Below are 16265 nucleotides of genomic sequence, written 5' to 3'. Positions count from 1 at the left end.
ACTTCTGTACTTTGCTACACTTTGAGCTTGATGTATGTCTGTGTATGATTAACAAATATGGCATAAATCTGCAAGCCCTGAAGAAGTTCTAAAATAACAAAACACATTGTCTACAATCAAATCAGTTTTCTAACAAGTATGGATAAATAAAGGATTTGAATATGAGCTACACTTTGGGTCACTGCTTATTTCTTCAACTCAACATGCATGTTAAATATTGGTCGATATGATGTGGCCATTATTGTACTATATTGGTACACATATACAGAGTGCTGAGTTACATCATTTTTTCTAAATAAATCTATCATCTATCTGTCTGTCTGTCTGCAAATATTGTAGTTTCTATTTTAGTTCTGTAAAATCCAAAATATATTGTTTCATAAATACCTGGAGTGCACTTCATTTCCTGATTTTGTGGAAAACGTTTTTTGACCCTTATGAAATGGTCAGTTTCTAAATGACAGCTAACAGGCGCATTTTTTACGACTTGATGTAAGGTATGTTTTTGGCGGTACTTCTGTAAAGATGGATCTCATCAGTTTAAGTTTGATAGAAGAGATTATAGTCAATGCTAGTTTTCCAAAAGTAACACAAGTTGGCAAGAATGATCATAGGTCACAAGAGTGCTCATTATAACATTTCACAGGACACCTGGTAGGAGTGGGGCAGGAAGGTGTGTGGTTAAGTGGTCGAGAGGAAGCATGTGTACGAAGAAAGGCAGGAGTCCTAGATTGTTACAACTAAGATTGCCCAAAAAACAAGATCTCATGGTCGGGCATGTCAAATGCCTCACTGAAATGTGACATTCTGGAAGGCATGACTACTCTTCCTCAGTTTCTTTGCTGCGCCTTCAAGGCTGCAAACGGAGATAGTGAGGAGGCCTATTTCTATGCCGTGGAGTGGACTTGTAGAAGCATAGTTTAAGGAGGCTGTGGATATCGAGGTTATCCTAAAGTTTCAAATGAGTAATTTTTCAAGATACTTGTATATACTAGAGAGGTTAGTGCTGCAATACTGCTGTTGGTGATGGCTGGTTCAAGGGTAGTATGCTTATGCACTGAGGTACTGATTTCTTGTTTGAAATTGGTCAGAACTGTTTGGTGAAAGGTTTATGATGTGTTACACATTAATGAAGAGGTTTGTTGCTCTCTTGAATATTGTCATACAATTTGTGATCTTACTGATCATTTTGAATAACCTATGGGGTCAATTTGTAGTGTTGTTTAGTTTTGACACAATGCTGTCGATTGGTAATGCTGTGTAGAGGGGAAAGCCTCTGCATCCGTGTTCCAATCACATGTGCTATCTAGCACTATTTGACATCACAGACAGACATGAATACATAGTCACAATGCCCTTGTGCTCTTTATTACAGCTTTCCCTGGGGTTACCAGTTTCAATATTGACACCTCCCAGGTCAAAGCCTTCACGGGTAATGATGATTCTTTTGGGCAAAGTGTGGTCCAGTTCAGCAGCGGAAGCAGAACATGGTGAGTGGGGGTTCTTACAATGAGAGTAACGTGTGTGCGTGTGTGTGTGTGCCTATTGTAGAGAGGTAGAGTATGAAAGTATAATTCTGTGTGTAAGTCTATTTATGTGGCCGTACCTCTATTGTAGGTAGATGTATTTTTCTTTATACCAGGTTTTCTTCATAGGTCTGTACAGAAAATGGTGGTATCTGTGAGCATGTTTTTGTACAAGAGAGAGTGTGTGACTGTGGGTGTGTCTGGACACCAGAGAGGGCGATCATGCAAGTGTAATTCTCTCTGGGGAATGTATTTCGGGATTGGTTCTCTCCATGAGACCTGGCAGTTGATGTGAATATCTACATGCATATTTCTGTCATATTATGTTTCTTTTATGTTATGTAATTTGGTTTTCATTAGCGAAACAGTTACCCACTAGTGGTGTCCTTGTGCTGAGAAGCTGATATATCGATAGAAGAGTGAGATGCCTGATTTAAACAGACAGGTTTTAATCTGTTTTCTGAAAGATGTCAATTCTGGTATTTGTGTAAGAGGGACGGGAAGAGTGTTCCAATGGGTAGAAGCTAAGTAAGCAAAGAGCACCCCATGATCTGACACGGGAAATGAGGGGACCCTTTCTTGGAAAACATGAGCAGAACGTGAGGCGCGGTTAGGAGAGTGAAATGAAAAGCTTTCTGTTTAGGCAGGAAGGGCTTTTCTCATATAAAGCCTTGTGAGCAAGATAGAAGAATAAAAAAAAAGTTACCCTTCTGAATCGTGGGCCAATAGAGATTAGAGAGAAAAGCAGAAATGGAAGATTAAGAACCAGCCAGGCTGCAGCATTTTCAACCTCCTGTAGGTTGTGTCTCAGAGACTGGCTAAGCTGTTAAACTTGTCCATCTCCATTGTGTTGCTGTTGAATTTGAGACAATTAGATGACTTTCATGTGGCAATATCCACCATGTAAGATCATCAATTGAACTGTGTCTCTGGGCTGTTGTAGGAATCTGAGACAATCAGTTGGGTGATGACCGCATATGAGATGATGTTAAAAAAGTGGGCATTGGACGATATCAGCCAGAGGGGTCATGTTGTGTGAGATTAGTAGGGGATGAACGACTAGACTGAATTCTAGCAGATAAAATAGAATGAATCTATTTAAGGGCCTCAAGGCAGGTGCCCATACTGTGGACGCGTTTGAGAAGAATGGTGTGCCTCACCATATAAAATGCTACAGAAGGTTCAAGAAGGATCACTGTGAAGGACCTTCCCTGACCTGAAAGCAGCTGAAGATCATCACTGGCTACCAGAAGGGTAGTTTCTCTACAATGGGATTCACAAAGGTCCAGTTGAAATGGGTGAAGCAGTGTGTGACATTCTAGATAATCCGCCACCTGCAGATTAATTACCTTTTTCGGGAGTTTGGATGGTTAAGGTAGGGTGAGCTGGGGCTGTAGTTGGAGAGCGTGTGTCAATTGGCCTCAGGTTTGTTGAGCAGAGGGACCACCAAAGTGTGTTTTCAGACTGAAAGAGTAGGAGAAATATCCTTGACACAGGCTTTGGGATGCATCAGATTTTTCACTCTTCAGACCAGCTGGCAAGAGGGGCACAAAAACATACGATTGGAGAAATACGTATATCGAATATATCTAAGTTGAAAATGTCGATTCCTGATTTGTATATTAGTTTGTCAGCTTAGAGATATCATCGCCTCCAAGAGTTTTCACAAGCCTTGCAGTGATGGTTTAGGTTTCTTAAATGCTCCAGGTACCATGCTGCAGAGAAAGTTTTGCACTTGAGTTGAGGAGTTTAGGCGGAGCAATTAAGTCTAAGGATTTTTTATTCTCTATATCAATGTTATTGTCAGTGGATACAATGTCAGTGCCCTGGGTCAGTGGAGTTTTTGTTAAGGAGTGCAATAAGGTTTTCAAGGCCACCATAGTATACTAGCTCTGTGAGGCTGCAGAAAGGTGGCTGCTGACTTGAGGGGCGAGATTAAAGAAGTCATGAAATGGTCAGTCCAAGGTAGTGGTAGGGGGGTCAGTGATCGAGACATCCTTTATATTGAGGAAGATTGGTTCTAAAATAGTTCCCACTTGATGGATATCAACTGAGAGAGTTCCATCACCTTCAGATCCTCAATAAGCCGAGTAGAGTTTCTGTCATTGAGGATGTCTAGGTGAAGATTTCGATCACCTGTAATGGTTAATTAGTGACTCTAAGAACTTTGGGCAGGAGTAGCTCTGGGAGATTAGAATGGAACCCTCTAGAAGGTCCTGGTGGACACAACCCAGAATTCTGTGGTGTGTGAGGCTTGCGGTAGCAAACACATTCATGTGTGTAATTATGTGCACTTTGTACCCAGTTCTGTTTAGGCAGGTAGTATGGCTTAGCATTGGCACTGGGCAAAGCAAAATAAGTAGTCTTTGCGTTTGAGAGTATAGAGATCTGAGTACCTTGCATGGCTGCATTAAATCATGTGTTTGAGAGGATTGGCGATGGCATGCCTATACGTAAGTGTGAGAAGTTAGTTTGCATGTGAGTGTGATTCTGTGTAAGCAGTTGGAGAAATGTATCCTCATCTCAACTTGCCTCTTACATGAAATGTTTGCTCATCATCAATTGTGTTAAGTCAAGTACTCTAATTCATATATTATCAGGATTAATCTAAAATGCAAGCAGAAGCAATGAACTTTAAAGGTCCATAAGGTAAGACAGTTTAAAATGTCCCAGCAGCTGATCTGTCCACCATCCCATCACTTCGCAATAACAAAGAGTCCTTATTTCGCTGACTGACACACTTTCATGTCACAAATATGTTAATAACTTCAAGAGTCCTGAAGCATATTCCTGGTCCAAGTCTGAAGTGATGCATGAAGTGCATTGTGGTGAGCAGACAATGCTCACCTTGAATAACCACATTTTAGAGGATGGTTTAGCAAGGCAGAATTAATAGTGATTAGTGTTTAGCATACTACTCAAATTGAATGCTATTTCCCATGAGGGCAATTTTGTTATGGCTTGGAAGACACAAGGTGTAGCCTACCACTCAACAGTGGGCTGCTAAGGTTTTGCAGCTCAATACAGTCTTCACGAGCGATGGGCTAATGCTAGTTTTTGGCTAACAAATTTAGCACTCAACCTCTTCGTTTCCTAAAACACCATTTGCATTAGATTCTAGCAAAACGCAGAAATGTTTTTGAACCATGACACTTATACATTTAGATACGTCTACCATTACCACTGTTGATTTGCCATGATTGTTTGAGACCAGTTTCAGATGGTGACACCTCAAGTCTTTATGAAGCTGGCATATTAAAAGGGAGTGCCTCTCATTTTCAAGTAGGTTATTACACTTCCACAGCTGCTTGACCTAAGTCGACGGCCGACTTGTTTTAGTCTCAAGTTTATTATGGTCATGGTACTTCATGCCACCATTGTTTGTATGTATGTCTTCATGATACCATAGATTTAGAGGACGTACGGAAGCTTCGTCATCTGTGTATGTGGTCCCACTATCCATGTGCATTATCATTGCTGCTCCTTGAGGGAGATGGTGCTTCAATGTTTGAGTGGTGAGCCTATGTATCGAGGTCGGCTCATCAAAATGGAAAAAGTTACAGATTTGAGATCACACACCCTTTTGCCCACAATTTCATCACATGATTGATTATTTACACATCATTAGGCCCTCACTAGTCTCTGTTAGCTTCTGAGGGGCAGGATCACCCTCATTTTTTGAGCCCCTTAATCCCCGCAGTATACCATTAGCAATTCTTGTCATATAAGGTGCGCGGTGCCTTCAACCAGTCATATGATGCTTTATTAAAGCGGACACTGTTCCTCCTGGTTGCATGTTGAGACCCTCCTGATCACCTGATTATTGGCTAATATTCAATCTGGGTTTCTCCCTTACAGAATCAGCGATTGGTGCTGCCTAGTATGAGTCTTCAAAGGTGCAAAGACTATTTCAAAATGATATCATGATGGAAAAATAGGCATCCACATATTTTCATGTCATATGGAACCCTGGTATCAAAGTCATTGCAACCTTTGCTCAGAATGCACTAGAATAACCTATGTTCTTTATTATCAAATGCCTCTGTTTAGCATTCTCAGGTTTCCACTTCTGTTGCTCGCTGTAGCAGATGTAATCCGCTTCTGCTATTTTTATTTTTTATTTTGGGAAAGCACATTTTGAAATCGATTATCTACCAATTATCTATCAGTTACTTCACTATGTGGTTATGCCAGACCATGTAGCATTACTAGGTTGGTGGGTCTGTTCTACGTGGTAGGAATGTCGCAGAATGCACAGGTTTTTTTTTCTCCAAGTAATGCTTCCAAAAAATATACTTCCCTTTCTACAGATTTTATTAAGCTGTATCGAAAGTTGTCGATTGTTCCTCATAAATCACCTAGGACTGCAGACATTTGAACATCTTTTTAGTCACTGGTGTAACGAGGCCTCGAAAGGCCATAACGTAAACAAAGTAATTAGGCACCCACCCCCTGGGTGTATAGTGAAAATCAGCTATTATTGGGGTGGAGTGGGCGACACAGCCCACTGAGCCCTGGTGTCACTGCACCTACTGTACCATTGACAGCTCAGCCCTGTTTTTTGTTCAATGAAAACAAAAAGATAAGTAAATACAACAACACAGTCACAGACTGACACAGAAATAAGAAGTTTGTTACATAGTTGCAGGAGGGGGGGGGTGGAACTTGAGTCATTGTTAGTCTACAATGCGCCCCGCTCACAGGTCCAAAATTCCGTCTGTCCACATGGGCCTGCCACTCCTTCTCGGTTCAAGCTCCCGTAGTTGGTAATACACTGCCAATTGACATAAGACTGTCAACATCTCTTACTAGCTTCAGGCTTGTTTGTTTGGCCCTCAGGTGTCAGACCCCATCCGACGACCCACGGGGCAAGCAGGGCGAGCTAAGCCGCAGCATGAGGTCTGGGTTCATTTACCTCTGGTCTTCTGTGGTCTCTCCTTTTATGGCCCTGCAGAACAGGGCCAAGTACTTGACTCTGGTAGTGATGACGAGAAGCCATATGATTCTCATGGAGGTACTTTGGGGGTGAGCAAGCTAAGAAATCTACAATCACCAAGCAGTGCTATAACTGATTGTCCACACCAGTACATTACTTTGGAAAATAAATGCACTTTAATACACACATACAATGTAATTCTTCACAAAAAAAGGCTTGGGCTACCTATCCTTGGGTCCTGGTCACCCTCTCCAGGGTGTCACTCTTTGGTGTAATTAGGTAGGTCCCTCTCCCTTTCTTGCTCAGGTGCAAATTACCCCTTTGAATAGTTTGTGAGCTCAGTTATCGCAAACAGTTAGTATGTTACAGTTCTCACCACAGTGGATTTGTTTTAGTCCTCCTATGGTTGCCGGTGGGGTTCTATAATATGTGTCCTTGTCACTCCATGTTCTGCGAGGAAATGCACCAGCTTGAGGTTCTTCCCGCATTCGAGCAGAGACCGCAGCAGGTAGGAGCACAGGCTAGTACCCAGAGTTGTTGCTGGTGTACAGGGCTCCAACAGACATCCAGCTATCAAGGAATCTGCTTCTGCATTAAAGATACGAGGATTGGACCGTGGGGGTCATCTGTCAGAGCAGCACAGTTGCCTCGGACACAGTCTCTGATGTAGCACAATATGCATCGGGCAATGTTTCTCTGATGCAGCGGTAAGGTCAACTTGGGCACAGTTCTTCAAAGCAGTGACACAGTCCACTAGAGCACAGCTCTTCAAAGCAGCAGCACAGTCTGCTCAGGCACAAATATTTGACACAGCAGCACAGTCTGCTTGGACACAATTCTTCAATTGAGAGGCACAGTCTACTTGTGCACAGCTCTTCGATGCAGCAGCACCATCTGCTCAGCAGCAGATCATTTTTGTGGTTCCTGCCTCGAACTGTTCATACAGAGGGAATGTTCCCATTCTCCTCAGGGCACACAGACCACTCTCTTCAATCTTTCTGTTCGGCAGACCCACACACCACGGGGATCAAGGTTCTCCTGGCTGTCCCTGGACATTTACATCTCCTGCAGGGCTGGAAAGCTCCTCCCTTTTCTCAGCAAGCAGAATGGTTTCTAGGCACTTCAGGTCAGAGGAACAGCTTCTTCCATCCAGACAAGTCTTCATGTGATATCCCCTCACCTCCGGGAACCTAGTTGGCTGCACAGCAGTCCTCTGAGTACTTTGCAGAGCACTCCCTTCCTTGGTAAAAGACAACTTGGAACTGAATCAAAAGTGGGTCAGTGTCTCCTACTTTTATTCAATCAAAGCAGACAGGGGATGTGGATTCTCTATTTACACTTTCAGAAAAAGTTAAAAAGGTTCTTCTTTAAAGAGTGCATACCAGGCGGTTTTAAGGACACAGCCTCTGTATAGTGTGATGTCTCTCGGAGCAGGGTTGTTTCCAGCCTGGGGTGCCCACAACAGAGGCACAACGAGGTGTATTATTTCTGCACCTGGCTATGAACAGCCAAACTGAGCAGGGATCAAGGAAGAGACAAACTGCTGACCTCACCTCAAGGGATCCCTTTCACCTTAGCAATAAAGACTACAGTCTCCAATCTACATGGTGAGCCCATGTCAGGAACTGTAGTTCACTGTCAGTAAATGGCTTGATGCACCTCTGCAGGCCTCAGTACAAGTCGAGGACCTTTTTCATGTCAAAAGGCAAACCTAGGCCTCTGTGCACTTCTGCGTCTCCAGTCTGATGGTGTCCTGGCTGCAGGTGTGCCTGACCACCCAGGAGCCGTAATATGGTAAGGGTGCAGAGCCTCAGTCTGTCTTGTGGTGCACCTTTAACACCACACAAATGCATGTTCACACACTCACACACATACCACACATACTGAAAGCCTCTCTCACTCCTCCTAAATATATTGGGGTTCCTAGGCATAGATATAATCTAGATATAGATATAAATGTAGTCTAACCCCTATAGACATAATCTATGGCCCCTCTGTTCCCAGAACATTCACATGTTATAAGTGGTAGAAACAAATTTGGTCTGGGAGTTCAATTCATAAACAAAATACGCTTGTTGTGCAAAAATCCTTCGGCACAGGTAAATTGTGGGGGCTTTATCTCAGATCTATTCTCTATCAACCGAGGTACCCGTCAGGGTTGCCCCCTCTACCCGTTACTCTTTCTTCTAGCCATGGAACCGTTAGCTGCCTCCTTAAGACAATCTACTTCTATTAAGGGCATTTCTCTTCCGACAGGTGAATCCAAAATCTATCTCTACGCAGATAATATTCTTCTTACACTCACAGATCTCTCCACCTCTTTACCATCTGTGTTAAAAATAATAGATGACTTCTCCTCCCTTTCCGGGTACAAAATTAATTGGAACAAAAGCGAAGCACTGCCCATCTCGAACGGAACCACAATAGCGGCCATTCAAGGTTTTCCCTTTCAATGGAAATCTTCTCATCTCAAATATTTCGGCATACTTGTAAACAAAGGTCTAGAGGGTATGGTTATGGATAATCTCAATCCCCTCATTGCTCAAATGCAACGTGATTTTGAAAAATGGAAGGCATTGGGTCTCTCAATGTGGGGCAGGGTTCAAGCCGTGAAAATGGTCACTCTCTCTCGTTTTCTTTATGTCCTCGGCATGCTCCCTATTCAGGTCCCTTTAACCACGTTACGCTCAATTGACTCTAAGATAAAATCTTTTATATGGAACTCTGTCAAACCCGTCTCTCTACTTCAAAACTAAAGGCTCATCGTTCCTATGGAGGAATAAGTCTGCCGTCAGTGGAGCATTATTCTTTGGCATTACAGCTTTCTCAAATGTCATATCTGCTTTCACATTCATCGGATGCGCCACAGTGGGTACATCTTGAACACTACCTTTCATTAACAAAAGCAGGTCTTTCTGTTTTATACGGCTCGGAATCTTGTCCCCGAGACTCCACTAATCCTATTTTGTTTGCAATGCGCGCTGCTTGGCAAAGGGCACATTGTTTATTGGGCTCACATCCTCGTCTTCATAGGAAAGCACCATTATGGAATAATTCTGCAATTCGTATTAATAGAAAATCAATTGTTTGGCCTATTTGGGAAACAGCAGGTGTTTCCACCCCAGATCAACTTTTTTCAAACGGTGATATTAAATCATTTGTCCAACTGCAGGAAGAATTTCATCTGCCTGATGTACAACTCTCAAAATATAACCAGTTACGACAATCCTTACAGAGAAGTCTAGGACCTCCACCATGGCTCTTACCCGACTCACCAATTGTGACTTATCTTCACACTTGGGGTAAGATGAAAGGAGCTACATCTGGCTTCTATCAAATGCTTACTTTGCATCTCTTTTATCAACCCTTATCACAAACTTTACGTACTAAATGGCAAACCTTATTATCAGTCTCTTATACCGATGATGAATGGTCTGACATTCTTAGCAATCTCAATAAGGGTGCACGTGAAGCACGATTGAAATTTTGCTTATTCAAGATTTTACATGATTGGCATTGGTCACCAACAAAACTGCACAAAGCTGGCCTGCTTTCCCATTCTAAATGCTGGAGATGTGATAGTACGTCTTGTAACATTTCTCATATCATCTGTGGATGTCCAGTGATCCAACACTTTTGGAATTATATAGGTAAAACCTTATGTTCCACGATGCCTCTACAAATTCCACTTTCGCATGCTACCATTCTTCTGCATGATACACGTCAGTCACAATCACTTTCTAAACAACAAGTCCGACTTTTACACACAGCCTTAGCTACAGCCAAAATTTGTATATTACGCCAATGGAAATCGCCCCAACCACCATCACAAGAAACATGGATGGTGGCCATGATCCAAACAGCTTACTATGAACGTATTATATACAACATACAGGATCAATCTGATCTCTTTCTTCGAGTATGGTCACCTTTTCTAAATTCAAATACCGATACTAATGTTAATAACCCATCTACGCAGTAATTTAATTTCTATTTCCTCTTACTCTCACTCATTATTCATTATTGGTGGTTATAAATCCTAATACATTTCCTATTTATCTACTATTTGTTGTTGTTTTTCATAGCTACTCACCAGAGCATTTACATGTAATTCTGCATCTTTTAATATATATATTTATACATGTGTGTTCCTCTGCTTACCCTTTTATTCTGCACAATATACCTATTGTTTTCATTTACTGTTTGCACATTTCTCAATATTATCCATTTCATTTTCTTTCTCTATTCTTATCTCGTAATACCTATTCTTACTTCATCTCCCTTGGCTCTGTAACAATATATTCATATACCCGTAGTATATTGTAATGTAATTTATTTAATTTTGTCTCTATCAAAGAATATTACTTTTTATTTTTATCTTTCTCTGAATCAGCATAATTACTTTATGTGTGTATTTTTCTTTTCCTTGGAACATACTCATATTGCATTTTGCTTCATATTTGTACGTTTTGTGATCCCTTCTTTCTTTCCCTTTTTCTTCCTCCCTTCCCTTAATTCCATATTTTATGGCCTCAATATAAATCCAAATATTTGTTTTTGCAGCTGTATGTTTATGTATTTATTAAATTATACAGTATGATTAATTATTCAGAAAGTTTTACAATATGCTTATATATAACAATTGAATTCTATATTTATTGTATAACAATGCATACAGTTATTATAATATATGTATTTAGATATTTCTTTTTTAATATATAAATTTCAATAAAAAATTGAAACACAAAAAAAATAAGTGGTAGAAACGGCCTATCTTGCTTACCTCGTGAACATCTACACATCCTCCTGACTATGCTCTCTCTGGGAAATCACTATGGGCAGATCTAGGGAGCTCATCACCAGATACTGCCCCTGCTTATCTCTATGACCAGTACTTATTATATGATCCACCAATTCAATACCGGCAATACCCTCATTAAGGAAATCGTGGAAATCATCAGCACCTCCTCCATCAACTAAACCAAGACTCTCAGGTGTTTCTTGAGCTTCTCAATATTTTGAACATCAGTCAACTAATCACAGAATCCATGTACACCAAACACAATATTCTCAATTCTGTCTTCACCACCACGCAGAACTTGTGATGTGACTGGATTGGCCAGACAATTCTGCCACTTTTTGATTACTCTCCCTGATATACGTAGAAAAAACACCAAACCATAGTGCTGCTCCTACATGGACTTCTACTCGAAAACTCTCAAGTAGGAACTTATTATCCTAGCAAACACAATTGTCTTTAAATATAATTTTAACTTATTCCTGAACACAGTCAGCGAACATCAACACTCACCTGAAGGTGTGCTACATGAAACTGTCGCTACCTGCACCATGTTGTGCAGAAGATCTCACAAACAGCAAATGACGACCCAGCATGCAATAAAAGAAACAGCACAGAAGCCAGCTCCAAGACTCAAACCTCTGTGTTCATCGCCAGGAAACCTCATCACGCAGCCAAAACAACTGAGAACAAGTCAACCATTGTGCTTCCCGTTAAGAGCCCTCTTGGCTATCCTCAAAGACATCAAACATTGTTCAGTTTTATCCCATATTCCTTGATACAACATTTAGTTGTTAAGTGAAATGCCATCATTCAAATATTCAACAGAAAAGGCAACATGTAGCATCACATCAATAGCACAAAGCATGCTGCTACCATCTATCTCATTCCTTTGTACAACATGCTGAAGTGGAACTTCTTCCTCCAGCTCCAATGTCTAGATCTCGCTAATACCCATATAAGCTTCAAATCCATCACACAGGATGAAATGCCTCTATCCACTGCTCTTCAGAGGATCATTTGCACGCCTTGATATACACATCACACAAGATATCATCCCTGATACTCTGGGGTCTGGACATATCTCCTCATCCTGAAAAAAATAAAAAGACTACAACTTATAGTTCAGGGTAGTGTTTAATTCCAAAAACGTGTTGGATATTTTTAAGTTTTAGTTTGTCAGGAACATTTTGTTGCAACTGTACCTATTACCAACAATATAGCAAATTAAGATTAAGGTAGATAACCCAGGGTATGACCATAGAAAACCGATTTATTACTTAGGTTATGCAAATCATAGAGCTTGCAAAACAATAAGCCTTTAGGATTTTTAGACCATAATATAGGCTTCACCTATGAAAGCTATCCCTTAGGTCTCACACGTTAAGGGCTCATTCTTCAACACCTCTGTTTAAAGAGATAATGTGGTTTCAGGCTTAGAGATGTCTCTCAGGTTTTAAAGTTTGTGTTGTGTAAGAAATCAGAGAGTAGATCTATATCCATGCTACAGAGATCTTATTGGCTTTGACATTGAGCAGAAAAGCAATCTATTGAATTACACAAATCCTAAAGGCCCTGGAACTGCTTGCATGTATGTTACACAGATCTCACTAGCTCAGATGTAAGACAGCCAAATCTTTACTTAGATTGCACCTATTTTACCAGCACAGTCCTATGTCAGCAGTTCTATCTAGCAGGTTACAGAAACCTTACACATAAAGGGCCAGATTTATTAAGGGCTTGCATTGCCCTTGCATTACGCAAGGTAAGACAAGGGTAACACAAGCCCTTAAGAAGGATTTACTACACCACGTAGAGCCACCTTTTGTGACTCTGTGTGGCATAGAAAATCTGGAGTAACGCACAGCAGTACAAGTCGCTGCCTTGCGCTACCCTGCCCCGGGAAGGCATTCCATGGGTGAAGCTTGGGTGTTCTCATGCACACACCCATGGTTTTTAGTGTATTCCCAGTTCTTTGAACACCTGCGGACATCTGACGGTGGTGTTTCCTTACCTGCTGCATTTTCCTGGGGGCTGGCGGGTCCTCGCTGCGGAGCGGCTGTTTCTTCTCCGGCTGTTGTGGTGGTGTGTGTAGCGGCTGCTGCGTGGAGGGTCCAGCAGCCTACATATCCCAGGCTCCTTTGCCGCAGATCCCGGAAGCGGACACCAGGCATTTCGCGCCCGATGGCGATTTAAAAAAGACTCCTCCCCCCGCATCGCGGGACCGCGCGCGGGCGGCGCCGGGCTAAGCCCGGGCAAAGGGCGGGCCGTCTGAGGCCGTCCGGGGCCAAAGGAGGCCGGGCTGGGCCATATCCCTTACCTTTTACTTCCAAATCTGATTAAGGTGATGCCCTCGCCAGGACCACGGGAAACTCCTTTAAGGGAGGGGGGCAGCAACACAGGGACACTGGACAACTACTTCAAATCTGCCAAAGGAGACGCAGGCAAGGAAAATTCTCTGGAGAGACGCAGGGCGGAGCGGCGGCGCTCCATTGAATCCATGAAGAGCAGACCCTTGACAGAGATCATCCCGTATCCTATTTCCCAAGAGGAAGGTACGCCCCCCAATAGCTTAAATCCTCTGACTCTTGAGGACTTCCCCCTCTTATTTCGGGAAATTCCTAGTTCCCCTGGGTTAGTCCCTGGAAAGTCCATAGACACAACTCCTCCCACGACATGTGTTACCCCCGTTAATTTGGTTACCCAAACTCCCCCTTTGCATGCAACTAAGAAAAGTAAGCCAAAACAAAGTGTTGTGGTGGAGCTGCATAGGCCTCCACCAAGCAAACGTAGTAGGAAGTCAATGGGGGGGAGGGGGAAAGCCAAACTATCCCATCTAGATTTTGGCAAAAAACACACAAACGCACTACAATCTGGGAGGGACAATGAGACTGTGCCTATTGCTCTTCCCTCCAAGGCCCCCAGCTCCAATATAGCTGTTACTAATAACGACCCAGTGGCCAATACATCTAATATAAATCCCCCTCTCACATCTATAGGGAGTATAGAATTCCTACTTTGTTCCCTTCTGCAGCCCATTAGCGATAGCCTGAAAAAAGTGGAGATTAGGCTCACTCTACTAGAGACATCTCTTACTACCTTGAACACCTTAGTTAGTAAGCAATCTAATAATATGGGACCTCATCTCCCCGCAGGAAACCCTCCTAAAATAGGAGTCCCACAGGGTGCCAACAAAGTCCCCCCTCAGAGCGTGCCTACTGCCCCCCCCCTGCAGCCATTAATGGCTATTTCAGTCCAGGCACCGCGCAGTAACTCAACCAATAGGCCTTTACAACCAATAGACTCTGCCCCTCATAAAGTTCCCAGACAGGGATTAATGGCGGCCACCAAGAAGCCGGCAGCGCCCCTCTATTCTCCCCGGGCCGGCAAGCCCCAAGACCACGGAGACCAGATTTGCCGCCAGAAGCTAATAGTCTAACGGTGGTCCTAGCAGGTGCCCCCCATCTAAGATCAGGGGAAAATGAAGACTACCAATCCCTAAAGAAAAAGGTCATTAAATGGCTAAATTGGAACCAACCCCTACCATCTCATTTTAATAATGAGATTATGATGGTTAGAAGGGCTCATTCTTCAACACCTCTGTTTAAAGAGATAATGTGGTTTCAGGCTTAGAGATGTCTCTCAGGTTTTAAAGTTTGGGTTGTGTAAGAAATCAGAGAGTAGATCTATATCCATGCTACAGAGATCTTATTGGCTTTGACATTGAGCAGAAAAGCAATCTATTGAATTACACAAATCCTAAAGGCCCTGGAACTGCTTGCATGTATGTTACACAGATCTCACTAGCTCAGATGTAAGACAGCCAAATCTTTACTTAGATTGCACCTATTTTACCAGCACAGTCCTACGTCAGCAGTTCTATCTAGCAGGTTACAGAAACCTTACACATAAAGGGCCAGATTTCTTAAGGGCTTGCATTGCCCTTGCATTACGCAAGGTAACACAAGGGTAACACAAGCCCTTAAGAAGGATTTACTACACCACGTAGAGCCACCTTTTGTGACTCTGTGTGGCATAGAAAATCTGGAGTAACGCACAGCAGTACAAGTCGCTGCCTTGCGCTACCCTGCCCCGGGAAGGCATTCCATGGGTGAAGCTTGGGTGTTCTCATGCACACACCCATGGTTTTTAGTGTATTCCCAGTTCTTTGAACACCTGCGGACATCTGACGGTGGTGTTTCCTTACCTGCTGCATTTTCCTGGGGGCTGGCGGGTCCTCGCTGCGGAGCGGCTGTTTCTTCTCCGGCTGTTGTGGTGGTGTGTGTAGCGGCTGCTGCGTGGAGGGTCCAGCAGCCTACATATCCCAGGCTCCTTTGCCGCAGATCCCGGAAGCGGACACCAGGCATTTCGCGCCCGATGGCGATTTAAAAAAGACTCCTCCCCCCGCATCGCGGGACCGCGCGCGGGCGGCGCCGGGCTAGGCCCGGGCAAAGGGCGGGCCGTCTGTGGCCGTCCGGGGCCAAAGGAGGCCGGGCTGGGCCATATCCCTTACCTTTTACTTCCAAATCTGATTAAGGTGATGCCCTCGCCAGGACCACGTGAAACTCCTTTAAGGGAGGGGGGCAGCAACACAGGGACACTGGACAACTACTTCAAATCTGCCAAAGGAGACGCAGGCAAGGAAAATTCTCTGGAGAGATGCAGGGCGGAGCGGCGGCGCTCCATTGAATCCATGAAGAGCAGACCCTTGACAGAGATCATCCCGTATCCTATTTCCCAAGAGGAAGGTACGCCCCCCAATAGCTTAAATCCTCTGACTCTTGAGGACTTCCCCCTCTTATTTCGGGAAATTCCTAGTTCCCCTGGGTTGGTCCCTGGAAAGTCCATAGACACAACTCCTCCCACGACATGTGTTACCCCCGTTAATTTGGTTACCCAAACTCCCCCTTTGCATGCAACTAAGAAAAGTAAGCCAAAACAAAGTGTTGTGGTGGAGCTGCATAGGCCTCCACCAAGCAAACGTAGTAGGAAGTCAATGGGGGAG

General features: G+C 43.3%; 1 protein-coding gene across 1 annotated transcript in view; it reads left to right on the top strand.

The window, feature by feature from the left end:
- Positions 1-604: 604 nt before the first annotated feature.
- The window catches only part of LOC146811427 (integrin alpha-X-like), a 665400-nt gene continuing 649739 nt past the window's right edge, over positions 605-16265 (top strand). Inside the window, exons 1-2 of the mRNA XM_085615067.1 lie at positions 605-654; positions 1347-1490. Coding sequence (XP_085471193.1) covers positions 605-654; positions 1347-1490 — 194 coding nt within the window. The remainder of the gene's footprint in view (positions 655-1346; positions 1491-16265) is intronic.

The sequence above is a fragment of the Triturus cristatus genome, chromosome 7 (assembly GCF_964204655.1).
Source record: "Triturus cristatus chromosome 7, aTriCri1.1, whole genome shotgun sequence".
Classification (NCBI taxonomy): domain Eukaryota; kingdom Metazoa; phylum Chordata; class Amphibia; order Caudata; family Salamandridae; genus Triturus; species Triturus cristatus.
This window is presented reverse-complemented; position numbering and strand designations above follow the sequence as displayed.